Source organism: Pocillopora damicornis, chromosome 14 (genome assembly GCF_964200805.1).
Source record: "Pocillopora damicornis chromosome 14, jaPocDami1.2, whole genome shotgun sequence".
NCBI classification, from domain to species: Eukaryota; Metazoa; Cnidaria; class Anthozoa; order Scleractinia; family Pocilloporidae; genus Pocillopora; species Pocillopora damicornis.
In genome coordinates, this window is record NC_142683.1 from 17,413,969 (window position 1) to 17,433,113 (window position 19,145).

Here is a 19,145-nt window from a genome sequence, read left to right on the forward strand (position 1 = left end):
TTTTGAATTTTATTCACTGTATATTTCTCCTACACAAAGAAGTAAAAAAAATAAGTACAGTAGCAACTGCATAAAATTGTCGAAGGCTTTAAGTAAAATACGCGTTAAACGGAGACACTTAAATGAACCCATTTACTCCCAAGACTGATCATAGTTAAATTCTCCTCTCAAAATTAATACACCGACAAACACGGTGTCAATAGGAATTACAGAAAATGAAAACTGGAGGATAGTTTTTTGCTAGAAAGGTAATGCTGCATCGAATTCTTAGAATAACGCAACAAAGAAACACATTCTTATCAGTTGGGAGAATTTTCTTCAGAACTTGGGAGTTCATGAGTTAATTAAAATAAGGTAAATGAAAAATTGTCTTCAACTACAAATAAAAATAGTATCAAAACACTTCATACAAAATACACTGACATTATACAAAGCATATTTAGTTGAAACTGTTAAAAATTAAGAAAGGTATTATCAGACATCTTCAAATTATACTGAGGTAAATTTAAAGTAATGCAAAAAATTTGAACAAGGAATTTTCAAAAATTGAAAGTTTTATCCTAAAGCGCTGAACCTTTCCAACTAAGGACTAGATTTACATTTTTGTTCATGAACCTTTTAACCAAAAAAAATCCCCATTATTGACTACATGGCTTAATTCATCTGCTTCTCCAATTAATTAGCGTTAATATTTTCTTACAAGAAACAGCAAATTCCATAGCACATACATTGGAAGTCACAGCTATGGAAACTTCAGTTACAGTGAACTCTGCTTCGCTGTTTCCTTGTTTAGATTACATGGACAATTTTTAACCTCTCGCCGTAGTTCTTTAAAACGAAAAGATTAGTGTTTGATAAAACGAACTAGAACTGACGAAACTCGTTCGATTAAAAACAAGGTTGTAGCCAGCTTTTGACTTGTTATAGGCCTGTTCCTTAAGAAATTTCAATTTTTGTTTCAACATTTGCAAGAGTCATATCATAAAAGCGAAGCGGGCGAAATACAATTGCAGGCCGGGCCTACGGGACTAGAGGCTGGCTACACCCCTAAAAGTAGGTCTAATGTCTGTAACATATGGTCAGTAAATTCAATAACATTACGTGTGATGTTTACTTCTTCAAATGAAGCTTAGAATGGCAATCTTGGCTCTGATAAAATTAGATTGCATTAGAATAGACTGAAAAAAATATTAGTCAATTTCTCTTGTGAAGATAATCTCAAATTGTAACAAAGTAATTTATGATGTAGAGAAATCACCCAAGTTTTATTAACATATTGCTGCAAATTTTGCAAATTAAACTTTTGGAAATAACAATTTGGCCAACTTTTGCGAATGACGGACTGTTTCTTTGCTTATCAAACGCTTAGAGTATAAAGGTAATTAAAACCCGGTGAACAAGCTCATGGTTATGTAAAAGAAAAAGCCTTTTAATTGTTTCCATAAAACTGATTGCGATACAGGAATAGAGCTGAGTGTCATTTTGACGAAAACAAAAACCTCGTAATCTCCTTCAACTACTGTAGGCATTCATAAGAGAGGCCTTGTTACATTTCGTTCTCTTCGTAAGCAGTTAAATTTTAAAGGTAATTAAAAAGACAATTCCACTGATCAAAACATTTGAAATAGACTGTTTTTATTTCTTCATCAAGGTAGAGTTACACATCTCAAGTTCCATTTAACAAAAAAGTAAAATGCAATGAAAAATAGCTAAAAATTCTCAAAATATAGAAACATTTAAGCTGTCCAAGTTCCAACGTCATTTTTTTTGGAATGAGAAAAAAAGACAATTTTCATTTATGTGATTTTACATTTAAATTTTCTCCTCCCTTTGCCATGAAGTTAAGAGTGACATCATCTCCAATCAGCAAAAAAGGCGCCCAGTGTTTGATGTCGCGGAACTTGTCCGATTCTCTGAGGCTTTTCATGGCCAGGTTCAGTGACTCGCTTGCAGGTTTATCTTCTGCAAGGTGTTGATAAAAGCATTTCATGAACTCAAGAGTAGCCTCGTCATCAATCGCCCACAGAGATACCACAACAGACCGAGCACCAGCCCCCATAAAAGCGCGCGCAATGCCAACCACACCTTCAGCCTTGATCTCGCCCCGGCCGCTGTGGCAGCAACTAAGCACAACAAGTTTGGCCCGAAGTTGAACACTCGACACATCTCCAATTGTTAAAATGAAATCCTCCTCCGTAGGCACAGTAGATATTCGGTCTGGGTTAGGTGTAAGAGCAATTTCGCCAGTTTTCATACATCCGTGTGCCGCAAAGTGAACTAAGGAAACGGAACCGAGTCTTTTCAACACCTCACGTTTCGTGGCCTGTCTGCCAGTGATCGGCTTAATATTCAGAATTTTTCCGATCATTTCTACTTCTTCTTTAGCATACTGAAGCTGCTTGAGGACTTTCTTTCCCTTGCCATCAGTAACCTCGGCTACCCACGGATCTCCTACAAGTAACGCACCACTGCTTTTGTGATAATCATCGGGGCAATCGGCAATGAGTCTAAGACTTGTTAAAGATGGAGCGAGTCGAATTATGAACGATTCACACAGGTATTTGGAATTACCATCCTTCAATGCAGCGTAAGGAGCGAGCCAAAGGGGTCCATCGGGAATAATGAGGAGCTCATCCCCTTCAAGCAAGTCAGCCACCGGCTTCATAACGGTATCATACAAAGTGCTTAAGCATTCATCTTGTTGGATGGGAAGTTGAGGGTTATCTTCTTTAATTTCCTCATCCACTTCTGACCGGTTCTCCCTCAAAGCATCCAGAGATCGATTCTCGCATCTCACATTAAAATGAACACCAAGTTGCCTATAGGCATCGTGCATGAACGACTCAAAGGAAACTGAAACAGAACCATTGAATTTACTTTGTCTTAACTGAACTTGTTTTCCTTCGGACACAACCCAAAGATTGATGTCAGTTTGGTCCACTGCCTGAAAGACAGTGTTTGATGGAACGTTTTTTAAACCTGCGCAATCTTCATCTTCTCCCTTATGGTGACTTGTTCCACTACGAAAACTGGATTCCATGAGGTCGGTTAGAGCTTGAGCTCGTCCTTTCTCAGCAACAAATAAGGCTACATCTACATTACCTTGTTCTACGAGAACTCTCCACAAACCCGTATACGCCATTTGATGCTGATTTCGAAAATTAACTTTCCACTCATCTTTAAATTTTAAAAGTACTCTCAAGGAATTAAATAAGGTTATGCTAGCTTGGTAATGTTCAACGGCTTTTGGCAGTCCACCTTGCAACTCAAAAACGCATCCTAATGAACAGTAGGCCATTGCCTCAAAGGATTTGTCTCCTACTTCTTTAGCTATTTCAAGAGCTAGGTTGTGGTACTCTATGGCTTTTTTGAAATCACCCAGACGGCCATAAGCATTGCCAAGATTGCCATAAGCCTTACCCTCCCCATGCTTGTCTCCTATTTCTTTAGCTATTTTAAGATGTAGGTTGTAGTACTCTATGGCTTTTTTTAAATCACCCAGACTAATATAAGCATTGCCAAGACTGCCATAAGCACCACCCTCCCCATGCTTGTCTCCTATTTCTTTAGCTATTTTAAGATGTAGGTTGTAGTACTCTATGGCTTTTTTTAAATCACCCAGATGGTGATAAGCATTGCCAAGACTGCCATAAGCACCACCCTCCCCATGCTTGTCTCCTACTTCTTTAGCTATTTTAAGATGTAGGTTGTGGTACTCTATGGCTTTTTTTAAATCACCCAGACAGTGATAAGCATCGCCAAGATTGCCATAAGCCTTACCCTCCCCATGCTTGTCTCCTACTTCTTTAGCTATTTTAAGACATAGGTTGTGGTACTCCATGGCTTTTTTTAAATCACCCAGACGGTGATAAGCATTGCCAAGATTGCCATAAGCACTAGCCTCCCCATGCTTGTCTCCTACTTCTTTAGCTATTTTAAGATGTAGGTTGTGGTACTCTATGGCTTTTTTGAAATCACCCAGACTAATAAAAGCATTGCCAAGATTGCCATAAGCACCACCCTCCCCACGCTTGTCTCCTACTTCTTTAGCTATTTTAAGACATAGGTTGTGGTACTCTATGGCTTTTTTGAAATCACCCAGACGGTGATAAGCATTGCCAAGATTGCCATAAGCACCACCCTCCCCATGCTTGTCTCCTACTTCTTTAGCTATTTTAAGACATAGGTTGTGGTACTCTATGGCTTTTTTGAAATCACCCAGACAGTCATAAGCATTGCCAAGATTGCCATAAGCACCACCCTTCCCATGCTTGTCTCCTACTTCTTTAGCTATTGTAAGATCTAGGTTGTGGTACTCTATGGCTTTTTTGAAATCACCCAGACGGTCATAAGCAATGCCAAGATTGCCATAAGCGTTACCCTCCCCATGCTTGTCTCCTACTTCTTTAGCTTTTTTAAGATATAGGTTGAGGTACTCTATGGCTTCTTCTCCCCGATTATAGAGATCTATGACTTTCTTGACATCACCTGAACTTGCACTACCATGGTCATGACTAATAAGATCTTTTTCCTCCATGGACTTATCTCCCACTTCACTGACAGACTGAAGTCTTAATGACAACAAGATCCTATTGTTTTTGTCAATCTTTTCTATGTTAAGGGTAAAAAATGTAGAAAAAACAAAAAATATTATGTTTCTGATCATATTGATATGTAATAGTCCATTTTGACATTTGCGTGCTTGGCTCCCAAGCCTCTGAACAAGAGGGATGATAAAGGGTAACCTTGTTATGATAAAAAACATTGCTGCTTTTTAAATGCAAACTACTTTGTTATTATCGTTTCTAGACAAATTTGGTCTGGAAATTAAAGGGTTATTTAACCTAATGTAACAGTTATTGGCATGGATAGTAGAACTAAGTCAAATTGGCTAAAAGGAGTAATTTCATTAATAAGTCATGAGGTAATAACGTCTCCTATATTTTTAATCACACACACTTAAAGTATATGAGCTGACAAGTTCATATCATAATAAATACCCTTCTTTGTATTTTCTCCCTTGAAACATCAAATTGTGGAAACGTTTTTTTTATACCCACGGTTAAAAATGAACGATTCCTTCAAAGGATACAACTATTCCCTTATCACACCAACTGATTGCTTCTTCAAATCTCTTCAATTCAACACAAGCAGCGGCTCCTGTAGGCAACAACACAAAGAAGCATACTATTACTGTAGCTCAATTCTGAGAAAAGAACCTGAAACCATTGAAATCATTACAGACTAGAAGAAAAAAAAAAGACAAAACAAAACAAAACAAAACAAAGAAACTAAACGGAAAAGAATAAACAGGCCCTATTAGGTTTCAGTTAGATTTATTTAGCTTTACAGACAACTGAAACTTCTAAGAACACTTAAATTGGGATCAACAACTCCCACAAAAACACTAGGAGTTAGGTAAGTCCTGATCCTTCTTTCTAAAACAGCTAGATAGTGACTTAAGAGCGTGTCCACGAGAGCACCAGGCGGTCGTGCTACATGCCATCTCACCGATTTCAATGAAACTTTGTCAGTTTAAAGGCTCTACCCCAAAACTAAAAAAAACAGACCGGTTTCTGTTTTGGTTTTTTCCGTGGGGAATCTGAAATCTGAAAATCATCAAAAAAATCTTTGGGCACTACCGTATTTTTGTCTTGGATACCTTTTAAAATCTGCGATTGTGACAAGTTTCTCTCAACTACACCTGTCACGCACTTCTTGCTCTAGGCGGTCACTTGACAAAATAAACCTACATTTTTTAGTCCTTTATACAAGATGATTGATCAAGAAAGGTGAAAAATGTTAAAAACGTTCGAGATTTTTTGTAGGAATGGAAAATTTCACGTTTAGAGAGATGCATGTTGACGAAGAATCAATGGGAAAATCGTTGCGTTTCTTTCTTCAGTCGTTTATTACTTTGAAGATTTGCTAAAATCAGGACATAGGGCTCTTGTCCAGAACAAAACATTCATTAGCCTATACTTTGATCGTCTATTACCATTATCGCACAGTTTACAATAAGGAAACTGTAACAGGAGAGGAGATTTTAAAGTCACATGTCGCTTGCTTGTTGACGTACAAGTTCCCGAGTGTAACAACTTCGGCTTTTCCATACCGCGCACGACGGGAAACTCTGCCCCCCTTATTTGATAGGAAATATCAATAGCCCCATAAATTCATTAACTACGCCATGTTTCCAGAAAATAAGACTGGAAAATGTTTTTTCCACTTTCCACCATCAAGAAATTCCACATATAGAAATAGTATTGGTAGGGTTAGTGCGTGACTTTTGATGAGACGGAAAAAGTGTTCATCTTTTTTTTTCAAGAAGATACTTCTAGAAAGTTCTTAATCCTTCTGTTATCTTATTTTTCTGTTTTTTGACTGCAAATATCATTTGCATTTGCTATTATTTTCGCTGATTGTCGTGGCCTTTCCTGCGTGCATGTGCGAGCTAGTTCATATACAGGACTCTTTCGAGTTTCTCTGGGTGGTGTTGGGCTTAGGTGTGTAGGTCTGGCTCAAAAGATATCTGCACGCTGCAACACGGGTTCCTATGTTTTCTCCTTTTTCTTCATTTGGATTTTCATTCTCTTGCTTGCATTATCACACATTTATGTTTTTTTATTCCCTCAGCGCGTTCCCTCAGATTTGGAAGTAGGCCATGAAAAGTCAATATTGACCAGAACTGAAATCCTTTTCTATCACTATTTGTTTCGGAGAACCCCCGTCATTTGTGACTTTATTTCTTAAGAAAATGTGTTTTTATTTGCTATCTATTTCCATTAGAACATGAAACTACGTCCTCATAAGTTTTTTTTCTCTCGTGACTCCCAAAAACTAGGTTTGCGACAACATCAATTAAGAAATCAAAGGCAATTACGCCTGAGAAACTTGCTTGTAGCCTTCTACCCGCAGAAGGCAACTCCATATAATGAAACGTTCTAAGACCTCTATAAACTAGAGACATTGCGTGATGTTGAGAGGTGAAATATTTACCCTAAATCTGTGACCCTCAAACGGATCACGTACTCGTACATGTAACGTCCGGAAAATGTCACGCATGTATAACACCGTAGGCGCACCTGGCGAATTCTATCCATTGGCTTCAATAGGAAAGAGACAACATATTTACTATCTGTATGTGAGCAAGCTTATTTACCCTACTTGAAAAAATCCTTGATGAAGTCTACTATTGTCAGACGAAAAGCGTGGGAGATAAATACAAGTTTTTACTTTCTCAGTTCGTGCAGTGATACTCACTAGTTTGTTCCGTCAAAAACACTTTTAATGTGAAGTCACGTCGACCTCGACAGAAAAATTAAGCTCACCCTGTCATAATCGACGGTTTGATACCGTAAGTACCAATTTAGGTACATCATTGGGCTTTGATCACAATGATAAAAAAAAATGTGCATTTCCTCACGCTTGCCACGTTTATTCTTTGGAAAATTATTTTACTGGAGGGCGATGTCCCTTACCTTGGCGCGTCTTGACTCTGGCCGACGAAAATTATCGAGGTGAACTCCATGAAATTCTAGTCAAATGTTTTAAAAACTTTGTCTACCCTTGATTTGCACGCAGAAAAAAAGGCAAATTCCGAACGGTATTTCAAAACATTTTATTCATTAGTCAATTTATGAACTGTTTTATAGCAGCCCGAGGAAAAAGCAAAATTGAAACAACCGGCGTATCGGTCAAATGAATTCCAATTTTTTCAACAAGGAGTTGGTAAGTTCATTTTTCCTAGTAAATTTAAGTGGGGGTCATTTTTTTGTGACAGCCGATCAAAGATAGACATCTCTGAAACGTCTCTGAAACTCTTTTTAAAAAGAGTTTACACTTCCAGTAATATTTTCCTCCTTCTCGCAACAGCGCAACAGACATTTTAATCCTATGTAGTGTAGGTGTATCAGTTCTATTACGTCTTCATAGTGATGCCTTATAAGAAATCGAGTGTCTAAAAAGCCCTCAATTCAATCTAACACTCGAATTGCTAAAGTGAAGATGGTGCAGTTGTCTAGTTCATTTGCAACTAACTGTAGAACCAAATGTTATTTTCCTCGCGCTGGCCAGGGACGGCAACAGCTTATACCTCTAAATTCGTGGGTATACAGCTTAAAAAAAACATTTGAGAGACGTCGATGTATCCCAAACATGCGTTTCGTCCGAGATGGAGCTTATTTTAGCGCGTATTGGCTTATTTGGAGATTACGAAGGCCGCGATTTCACGATGTACCTCAAATATCGTGCACAACTTGGTGTGAGATTCAGACTTTCGGGTTCGTAAATGCCAGTATCCTCCTCATAAAATTCGGAGACGTTACGTGAGAGAGAGATGAATCTGCAGATGGCAGAAGAAATCAAAGCTGGTGGCGAGTCTTCCTGGTGGCGGCAAGGTGACTGTAAACCTAAATAGAACGCTTACTGTAGCTGCTATCTTAGAGTCGGCAATGAATAAGGAAGAAGGGCAAGAAGAGCACTTATCTGAACATCAGTTTTCCTAACTGGTGATTTGTGACTGAGAAGAACTTTATATCATATGATTGCTAGGGATACGCAGGTACTGTAGAGGAGCTCACATAGATAGAGGTGGGCGATCCTCCCTCTGACTTAAGAACTGCGACAAGTTTATAGCGCAGACCAACTGGCGCGGTTTGAAGCACCTCAGGGTCTCACTAGGCTCATCACATTAGAAACCTTCAGCAAACTAATCATAGAAGCGGGTGGTTATCAGCAACGTGCACAGATTTCTGAACGCGGGTCATCCCGAGAACTATACCCAATCCTTCATAGACGGAACAAGAAAGCGAGATATTCTTGCTAAAAGAAGAATGTATCAAGACGTTTCAGTCATTGGCTGCCATCCAAATGTACCCTGACAAAGACAAACACAGTGAAGCCGACAAAAAAATTTCGCCCAGGATAAGATCAAGAGGAAATGGACTAAGACCGGCTTGCCATTCTATAGGGGATGGCTACGTTCAAGGTCGGACCTTAGGTAAAAATTCTGACGAACAATCCCTAACTAGCCAAGTGGACTTTGGATGGGCTCTTTGGAAAACACAAACAACAGCCACCTTTTCTCAGAAAGCAGAGAATTATCTCCTAGACGTGTGCTGGTCAAGGGAGGAAACTAGTAAGGCAACCGCCTCTGATGTGATTTCCCAAATATCGAGAGAGTTTAAGAGACGACACCAGCCAGAAATGTTGTCTAGGACTGACCGGTTGATACAGCAGCAAATCGCTCGATACTTCAGCCGGTTATCTTCCGTAACAGAAAGAGGTTTATTGACGAGTTCCCCCTCTGTAAATATGAATGAGGACGGAGAGGCCGATGCCGATGATCTAGCTTCAGAATTCGAAATTGATCGAACAAGGCAGAAGATAAGGAGGGACCTTGCAAAATTTAGACGAAGACTGCAGGAGAGGGTACAGCTGCTATTAAGCAAAAAAAAAAAAAAGAAAAAAAAAAGACATTTGCATCTCACTTTTCTTTCATATTTATTGTCTTTGCTCACGAAAACAACTGGCTATGTCTTGGGATTTCATCAAGGTCACGCAATTAAACGCCGGCAACACTCGATCAAGAGAAATGTAGATTTATATGTAGTAATAGAATGCTTGAAAAAAATATGCAGATATTTTACGATCGAAGCAGGTAAATAATCACAGAGATCTGCTGATTATTCTTAAATTGTTATCCAGCAGACAGCATGAACAACGCGCTTGAATAATTCCTACGGAGAGTCTTTGAGTCACACAACAGATGTTAGCATAGCGGAGTTCTGCATGTAAATGTTCGATGGCGGTAGGTGACAACGTCAACACTATTTTAATTTTATTTTCGGGATGGAAGCACAGTTTTTAGTCCGATAGAACTATTGATATTTGCTCTCGAGCGAGAGCGCAGAATTTCTCGTCTGTGAAAGCCGAAGTTATAGCACACTGGAACATGTAGTAATATCAGCCGACACGCAGCATGTGACTTTAAAATCTCCTAAAATGAGCAGTGATGATGATAAACTTCAAAGTAATAAACGACTGAAGAAAGAAACGCTACGATTTTCCCATTGATTTTTCGTCTACATGTATCTCGAAAGTTTTTCTCGAAATTTTTTCATATTTTTCACCTTTCTTGATCAATCATCTTGTATAAAGAGCTAAAAATGAAGCTTTATTTTGTCAAGTGACCGCCTAGAGCAAGAATTGCGTGACAGGTGTAGTTAAGAGAAACTTGTCACAGTCGCAGATTTTAAAAGGCATCCAAGACAAAAATACAGTAGTACCCAAATAGTTCTTTGAGGATTTTCAGAGATGAAATTATGGGTTATAAAGGGTAATTAAGATTAGTGTTGTAGCTTTCTGGCAACGGGAGATATTTGACCTCAAAGGATGTAAAAAATATGTGTGCAAATCCTCAAAGTAATCAGTTGAATACCATCGCAGTGAGAGCTTCGTACATTTTACCTATTTGAAGCAATTTCCTTGGTGAAAACCAAGAAAAACCGGGGGGGAGGTGGTCTATCTCCCCCCGGGAAAAAATCAAAACAGAAATCAGTTTGTCTTTTTGAGTTTTAGGGTAGACCCTTTAAACTGGCAAAGCTTCATTGAAATCGGTGAGATGGCATGTAGCACGACTGCTCTCGTGGACACGCTCTTAACATATCTGACACCTGTGACTCATTGAACTTAAGGAACTAAAATATTCATGCTAAAATTTTGCTTTGCATTCCGCATTAAGTTCTTCATCACGTTCAAAATAATATTCTCATCATGATTAATGGAAGTAATGGCGTAGCAGTCAAGAGCAAGATTCAAACGTACATCAGGGTGGTCTCGACCTCTTAATTAAAGTCCATTGAGACAAGATTGAAATCCAATTAACCTCATTTAACCTTAGAGTGTTGAGTTCTTTTTTTATTATCATTATTATAGTACAGCTAACATATCTAACCTCTGACAATTGCCTTAAGGAAAGTTGGATTTAACTCAATGGCTGCTTCTGCATCCCTTAGTGAATCCTGGTGATTTCCTGTTATTGAAATAAATATCTCTGATTAGCCATACATGTACATACACGTAGCCATACATAAAACTACCATTACTATAATTTTGGGAAAAACTTGTGATGCTCATTGATATCTGGGGTAAGAAGTTACTTCTTTGTATATTTGAGAGGCCAAGATAAGATGTAAAATTTTCCGGGCATGCATTCAAAATTATCACCTTTTTCAGAAAACTACTACTGACAACTCAATAGCTTCAAAATAGAAAAAAAAAATGCATATTAAAGCTCTCATCATCTTACCAAGTTTAGAATGTGCGATTGCCCTGTTGTTGTGCAGTTTGGCCTTTAGTTCTTTATCATTGCAGCTCATTTTAATTCCTTTGGTGTAAAAATGAATCGCATGGATGAAATCTCCTTTCTTGAAGGCCTCATTACCCTCATTCCTATAAACATCAGCTGTGGCTGCAAAGAAAAAATTAAATAATTCGAAAAAAAATTTTAAAATGGGTGTCAAAGTCTGTGGTCGTAGTTAATAATTATTCGTGTATAGTCAGAGCTGCCAAGATCTGGAGATTTAAAATCTGCAGATTTTCAATAGTTATGATGATGCTAACAATGTAGGTGACAACATGGGTAAGAATAATGATGAGAATTAAGCATCACTCAACTTGAGGCAAACCCCTGGAGATGAGAGATTTTGGAGATAGGTTTCCTAAAATTCCTATTCCCTGGGCAAAATTAATAAAATGTTCAAATGCCCCACACAATCTTATGTAAAAGGCGAAATAATTAGCAATTTCACTTTCAACTAATTGATCAAGCTTTAAAACCTAGACCTTGAAGCCTTACTTCTTCTGAGACATTTGTTAGTGAAAGTGCACTATCTGCCTTAAACACCTCCATATTCAATGATAATTAACACTTGTACTCTACTGGAAATTAGATGTGACAGTTTTTATTCAAATTCCCTAACGCCAGTCAGGCAGGGTTAAACCCCCTCCCCCCCCCCCTCCCCGCCCTCTTTGGCTTGGATGATGATCAAATGCCTGTGGGTTGCTCGAGGAGAAAGGAGGGAATGTTGAAGGTTTCAAAGTGATTATGTTTCATTGAAATAGAAAGATGATGATGATGATGATGGTGGTACCTATGATGCAAACTTACAATGGATTTTATATGATGATCAAATAAAGTTTTAACTTATTATAACTTTGTGTTATTGCTTTGAACTGTTAGAAAGAAAATAACAAAGGTTTCTGTGTCATAGATCTTCTCAATGAACAGCATATTGTAATCATAGAAGAGAGTCATGACTGGCCAAATATCCTTTAAAGCGGTCATACTCTGTATATATCCTTTTCCACATCTGCTGGCATTCTTGAAACTGATCGAATAGAAATTGTTCTAACAATAACTGAAGCCGAAGTTGAACCTAGCTCACCTCGTAAAGTGTCCTCATCAAAATCTGGTGCATTTTCTTTGTCAGGTAAGTCTTCATTTTCACATGGAACTTTAATTGAACTTCTTCCGGTAGCCATAGCAACTGTAAGAAGACTGATGCTTCTTAAAAAGTTGTTTTTTTTTAGGTCATCCTGGCCTGAAAAAAAGGTGATTGAGAATGGTTGTAAACATCAGTGCAACATATTACCCAGTAGCAAAATAAATATTATTTCCCTTCTGAGAATGGGAGGGATACATAGACACAAAACCAGAAGCCAGTTAAGAGCTAATGTCAACATGCATCAGACAAACAGCGGCAAGTCACCCAAATTCGTTTTCTCTCCTACTTTCATATTTTGTAGCCCAATATGTCCTAATAATTGTGGTGTAGTTTTTTTGTGAAAATATATTTTAGTTTTCAAGAAATGACTTTTTTTCGTTCGACCGCTCAAATATGCAAATTTTCACTCTGAATATTACCCGAGTTGTGTGACCTCATGTAACGAATTTACTTGACCACCGGTATTTCTGTTGACACAATCCTTTGTTTTATCATCTAAACTTAATCCCCTGACATTATTGAGGCTGGCACAAAAATATTTATTTTTTGGTGAATATTTTTGTCAGACATACTTTTTCTATGTTGAAAAGTAGCATCAAAACAAAGACAGTTTTAACAATGACCAATAAGACAGAATCTACTGAGCCTCTATCTTTTAAAATAAAAAAGGATGGTTATAAGGTTACTGTAAAAATTTTCTTGTGTAATTGTGTTGTTCTATCGTGAGACGAACTCAAAGTCCGGCAAAATTTATTTGCTAGCGACTATGAAATATACATGGTGTGTCTATTTGTCGCCACCTTTTATTGGCATATGGAGGCATAAATCGCTACAATTTGAAAAAAATCTAACTTAACACTCTTACCTAGTTTATTTATGATTTTATAAGACCAATAAGCTGTTTCGGTCATTATATTACGCTTGGGTATTACTTCTTGCCGGGAGCCCAGGTTTTACGTGGTGTTTTCCCCTATCCCAGCTATATCAGAAGCTAGTCACGCAATAATTGATACCAACACAAATGAATATTTACCCTGTATGAAGATTTTTGTTTATGTTGAATTGACAATATTACAATATGTTACTTTTGTGGTCACTAATCGTTGTTTCAGTGGCAGCGTAACAGTTCAAAGTGGGTTGTTGCTTCAACGCTATTGAAATTTATAGTGTTCTGGCAGGAAAGCATAGCATGATGCTCTGGGAATAAAAACTCCTTGGGGCCTTTTACATAATATCGGAATGAGCTTTGTTCAAGAATGAGTTTATCTCGGTTGCCACATGATACCAGAGTAAAATTATTCGAAACGAGTCATTTCTGAATAAGTTAACTGAGGTTTTCATTCCAGATAGAAACACTTATTCTGGACGACCTTTTGTATCTGTATAATGTAAACGCGGTACGACACTCATATCTGTATGAATCCTCTGTAGGAGCGAGGGAAGCATAGAAAAGGGACGTAAATACTTGTTTTTACTACCTGTTTTTATAATCTAAATTATCTTGCATGTCAACGTGGCATGAAATTCATTTCATTCCGGAATTAAACCCATTTTGGAATAATGTAAAAAGTACCTTATTGACGGACCATTAGATTTTTGATGCGGGGTGGGGGGGAGGGGGATCTTTTGCCAATTGCACGATTTGTTTTCTTCCATTAAGCCCGTGCTCGATGGTCCGTCCCTAGAATGCTATCAGGTCCTACAACTTTTCCTGTGATGAAAGAATTTGGATATATATGTATTACTCGCGTTGTTGTTGTTCTTTTTTTTACATTACCGAGCGAATTTCAAGTGATACTGCGGAAGGGCCCTTTACCACTGTGTGCTTAATTACACGTCCCGCCAGATGGCGGGAAGCTCACAAAGTGCTCAGACATTAGTATAGAAAACTCCGCCTCTGTCTGGATTTTTGAGAATTTTTTTGAAACTCTGCCTCTGTCTGGATTTTTGAAAATTTCAAGATTTACAAAAGACAGTCCTAATTGTCTGAGATAAATTGGGAAAAATAATCATCTGTATGTTGCAAGTTCATATAATTTGTAACAGCAGCAATTGAAATTATTTAACCAGAGGCTGTAGTAGGTAGTTAGGTAAAGTCTGTATTTAAGAGTGGCCCATCCAGGCCCTGAGCTTGTAATCCTGGATTTCTCACATGAAGCGATTAGGTGTTACTACTCTTCCCTGGACATGATAACAGTACACCCCATGGTTACCCCCCCCCCCCCTCCGACTAATTTCTGGTACCCATGTATACTCCTGGGTGGAGAGGGGTACTGTGAGAGTAAATTATTTTGCACAAAAACAAAACACATGACCTGGCCAGGTTACAAATGCAGATCTCTTGACCCTGACTCCACCTCACTAATCATAAGGCCACCATGTCTCCACAAGAGGAGAGAGTTTATGCTGAATCCTTTCTCATAAGAAACAACGTTTACAAAACCAAAGTTAAATTCTCTTATTTGATTTTTAAATGGGGAAGCAAAAGAAAAAGAAATATACATATCCCAAAAGTCTGCACACCCCCTCCCCTACTGCCTCCTTCTACTTGCTTTTCTGATGGTAATTTCGTTTCTAAGTATTAATTAACTTTATTTAAGACGACAAGGTAGTTTTCCATTACAAGAAATCCGAGATATCGATCATACTTGACCTCTCCAGGCCTTGGCCAAGAAACAGTTATAAAGAAATGTGTGGGATGAAAAATAAATGTTCAAAATCTTCAAGGATCTTTCATTTTCTTGTCAGGATTTTTAGGGGTCTTTTATTTCCTTTCCAAGATCTTTAATTTTCTTGCCAAGATCTTTCCAGATCTTCAAAATTTTCTTGCCAAGATCGTTCATGATCTTGGCAGGAAAGTAAAAGATCCTTGAAGATCTTGGAAAGAAAATGAGAGATCTTCAAAGATCTTAACAAGAATTTGGAAGATCCTCAAAGAATTTTCAAAGATCTTTAAAGGATCTTTGAAGTTCTTGTCAAGATTTTTGGAGATCCGGACAAGATCTACGAGGATCTTGACAGGAAAATTGAAGATCCTTAAAGATCTTGGCAAGAAAATGAAAGATCCTTGAAGATCTTGACAAGAACTTTGAAGATCCTTGAAGATCCTGGCAAGAGAATGAAATATCCCTGAAGATCTTAACGATAATTTTGAAGATCTTTAAAGGTTCTCATAAAGATCTTGTAGGATCGTTAAAGATCCATCAAAGATTTTCACCAGGGATGTATCACAACAAGTCAAAAAATATAGAAAGCGCTCGCCGCATCGGCACTTTTTTTCGTTGTTTTGGTAGCCACTTTGGAAATTTAGCCAGGCATTTTAAGGTAGGTAATTCAAATGTGATATATTGTAGTGTACACGTAAATACGCTAGTCATAAAATCAGCAGTCCACTGTTTGCAACTCTGCAAAATTATCATGATAATATGCGAAACTTTGTTCGACCATTTCCGCTTGTCGACAAGTCTTTCCACTTGATACAATTTTACTCCGGGTTTATATTTCCTTTTGCTTCTATAAGCAATAATAATCTACACGATCTTTACTTCTTACCGATCGTGCCATGTTGTTTTTGCAACCACACCTTCGGGCATACTCCGTAGAACTTTGAGTACACCACAGTCAGGGGGTATGGCACTAACGAAATGACTCGGATTAATTGTAATGTTTTCTTTCTTTCATATTGGACTATTTCCTTCTGTCATTTCAAACTTAACTAATAGATAAATATTCGCCACCCAGAATGCCTTCAATGAAAATCACCAACGGGTAGCACTCATGATTTTATGTGGAACAAGCAAATGCAATTAAGCAATCTCATTTCAAATTTTCGTTAAATTTCCTACTCGAGTTATGACGAACAAGAACGAGGAGCATGTGGTTCACTCGTTAATTTATGTAGGAAAAAAAAAGAGCAAAGAAGACGATCATTTATTCCAAAATCTATGTGCGAGCTGGATTTTAGCTTATTTTCATTTTCTACAGGTGTGCTGATAAATATTCAGTTACGCTGTGTTCTTAATATAACCTACATTTTTTCAAAAGAAGTCAAATGATGGGTTAAAGAATTCGTATTTTGATTTGTCGCCTTAAATTTTTCTCTGAATGAAAATACCTGCCAAGTTTTATATCATTTAATAAGCAAGGAGCGTTTTACATCTCCCCTCGAAACATGTGTTTGTGACAACTGCTTCCTCTTTCAATTTCTATAATGCGAACAGGATATAACACGTTGACGGTAGTTTATAATCAAAATAAAAAGGAAAAAGGCTTCAGATTATCTCGTAACACTCAGTTTTCTCGGTTCTCACTAAATATTCTTCTAAGAAAATAGAGTAAGCAGGGACACAGCACTTTAGATCGATAACATTTTCATAACTTGCTCTTGTCTGCGATCATATGGTCTAATGTGATGTTGCCGGCTCACTTTGCTGAAAGACCTATATGAAACCAGGACCCCACGCCTCATACCGGATTGTCTATATTTTACAATGTAATAAGTTTTTCTTTGTTAATACAAACTGGAAATGTTACTGATGGAACACTGCGAGTGGGTGGGACAAAAATCCACTTGGTCTAATTAATTATTTCAGAGCTTACCTTAAAACGACGTTTCGTCAGCGATGCAGCGTTGAATTCGTCCTTAAGAACCTGTTAAATTTGTAAAATTTTGCAAGACCGAAGATATTTTGATGAGTTCCTCAGAAGGTGACTTATAACACGAACGGTGTCGAGAGGGTACTCTTTTCCTAGTGATCTCACGACGTAGAAATATTTTAATTTTAATCCTCTGAAATTTAGCTCGTGATAACTTAGAAGCAACGCTTCGAGCTGGGGATGGCAAGCGTTAAAAATTTCTCGCTGCCACCAAAGATGTTCACTCGACCGCGACAGGATGCAAATGACTCACTTTTTGTTTCACGACCATACTGATGTTTTTACCATTGCGTGACATTCTCAGGAAAACCAAAAGTTGATGATACATTGTGAACTTTCCCGAGGAAATGAGTCATAAATAGTAATAATACACGGGCGCGCGTAGATGCGAATTTGGTTGATGGAATACAATTCAAGCACGTGAAAAATTGCCTTATGTTCATGTAGTGCAATGATTGGGTATGTTCTAATGGACTTTGGACGTTGTTTTTATGGTACGTGATGGAACGTGAGTTGTTAGGCATGTAACAGAAAAAGAGCATGACTTTCAGACGGACGAAAATATCGCGTTACTTCACCTTGAGAGGAAAAAAAACTTAACCTATCTGAACTCACACCACAGGCAGCCCAAGCTCCAGCCGTGAGATGATTATCTTGCGAAATAAGATTCAAGGTGATTTTTTCGGATTTTCTTTATCTGGCAGTGACATACCTGAGTATCTTTAGGAGCTGTGCCGTATTTTGACTTCCCCCACAGGCTCGTCGAATTCAAACAAGGAGTGAAAATACTAGGCAATACTACACACCAATGAATAGTCCACTAGGTTATTTATGATCCAACTGCTTTTTTTTCCCGCCAAGTCTTTCTGCTCATTTCTCATAAGGCGGGAAAAGCAAAGTGGATAGAGAAGCGAAGCGTGCGCAGCCGGCCGGTTAAACAGATTTTTTTACATTACAAAATAACCAACTGTACACATGTGGTATATACATATATTTTTTTTTGAGAGGGCACGGTAACGAATCTTGAAATCTGATTGGTTCCTTACCCAGTCAGTATTTTCCTTTCTCTGCCCACGGGCCACGGTAACGCTTTCGTAAGTCGCTAAGTACATCCCAACTTTCGTTGCTATTTTTCATAAATATATCTCGTTTTTCTGGCTGGGCAGTATTTTTAAGCAAACAGGTCGGTCACTACCTCAAGCCGATGAATAACTTATGAATCTTTTCTTTTCTCTCACTCAAATCACTTTGGTTGACAGAAAAATATTGGTTTCAGAATAAATTTGTATAAACAATAGTGTCATTACTTTGGTTGGCAAGCGGCCTAAAACCCGTCTGCAGTTAATTTTAATCGTTCACAAAAAGTACCTAGAAAGTTAAAACGAGAGGTATTTGGTTACAGTTAAACTGAACGATGGAACTTTCATTCATTCAATACCTGAATTTTCTCAAGCAATTTGTTCGCAGTGAAAGAACGAGCGAAGTTTTAATTTAAGTTCTACAACAATTCAAAAACTCATTAATGATTCATAAGCCCATTAACCTATCAAATGGTAGATAATACATCACGTGCAGTGACTTTATATCGATAAACCTCATCCTTTTTAGTATGCGGTGTTTTATTACATATAAAGACACTGCACGTGACTTATGAGTATTAATTAATTATCAACACAGAAACTGACACAACAAATGGTGGGAACATATTTAATGTTCTTTCAAAAAATTTCACACAGTAAATTTGCTTTTGCACCAAATTAATAGTACAGTTGTGAAATACACATCTGGAAAAATTCTCTATTCCATTAGTACAGTAATCTGGTAAAGGCATATTAGACAATACATCATCATTCTCGATTAAATTCCTCTCTTCCTCGGCATTTTTAGGCTTCCGAAAAGCTCTGGAACAGGACGCCATGTCCTCTTCGGTTAGTAGAAGAAAAGTACATTTCATTTTAACTCACTGCGTTCGCACACATG

General features: G+C 37.8%; 1 protein-coding gene across 1 annotated transcript; it reads right to left on the minus strand.

Annotated features, from left to right (window-relative positions):
• Nucleotides 1-4,537, minus strand: LOC149034804 (uncharacterized). The gene has a single exon (XM_089194908.1). The coding sequence runs from the start codon at nucleotides 4,535-4,537 to the stop codon at nucleotides 1,793-1,795; it is 2,745 nt and encodes a 914-aa protein (XP_089051034.1). The 3' UTR covers nucleotides 1-1,792.
• Nucleotides 4,538-19,145: the final 14,608 nt, after the last annotated feature.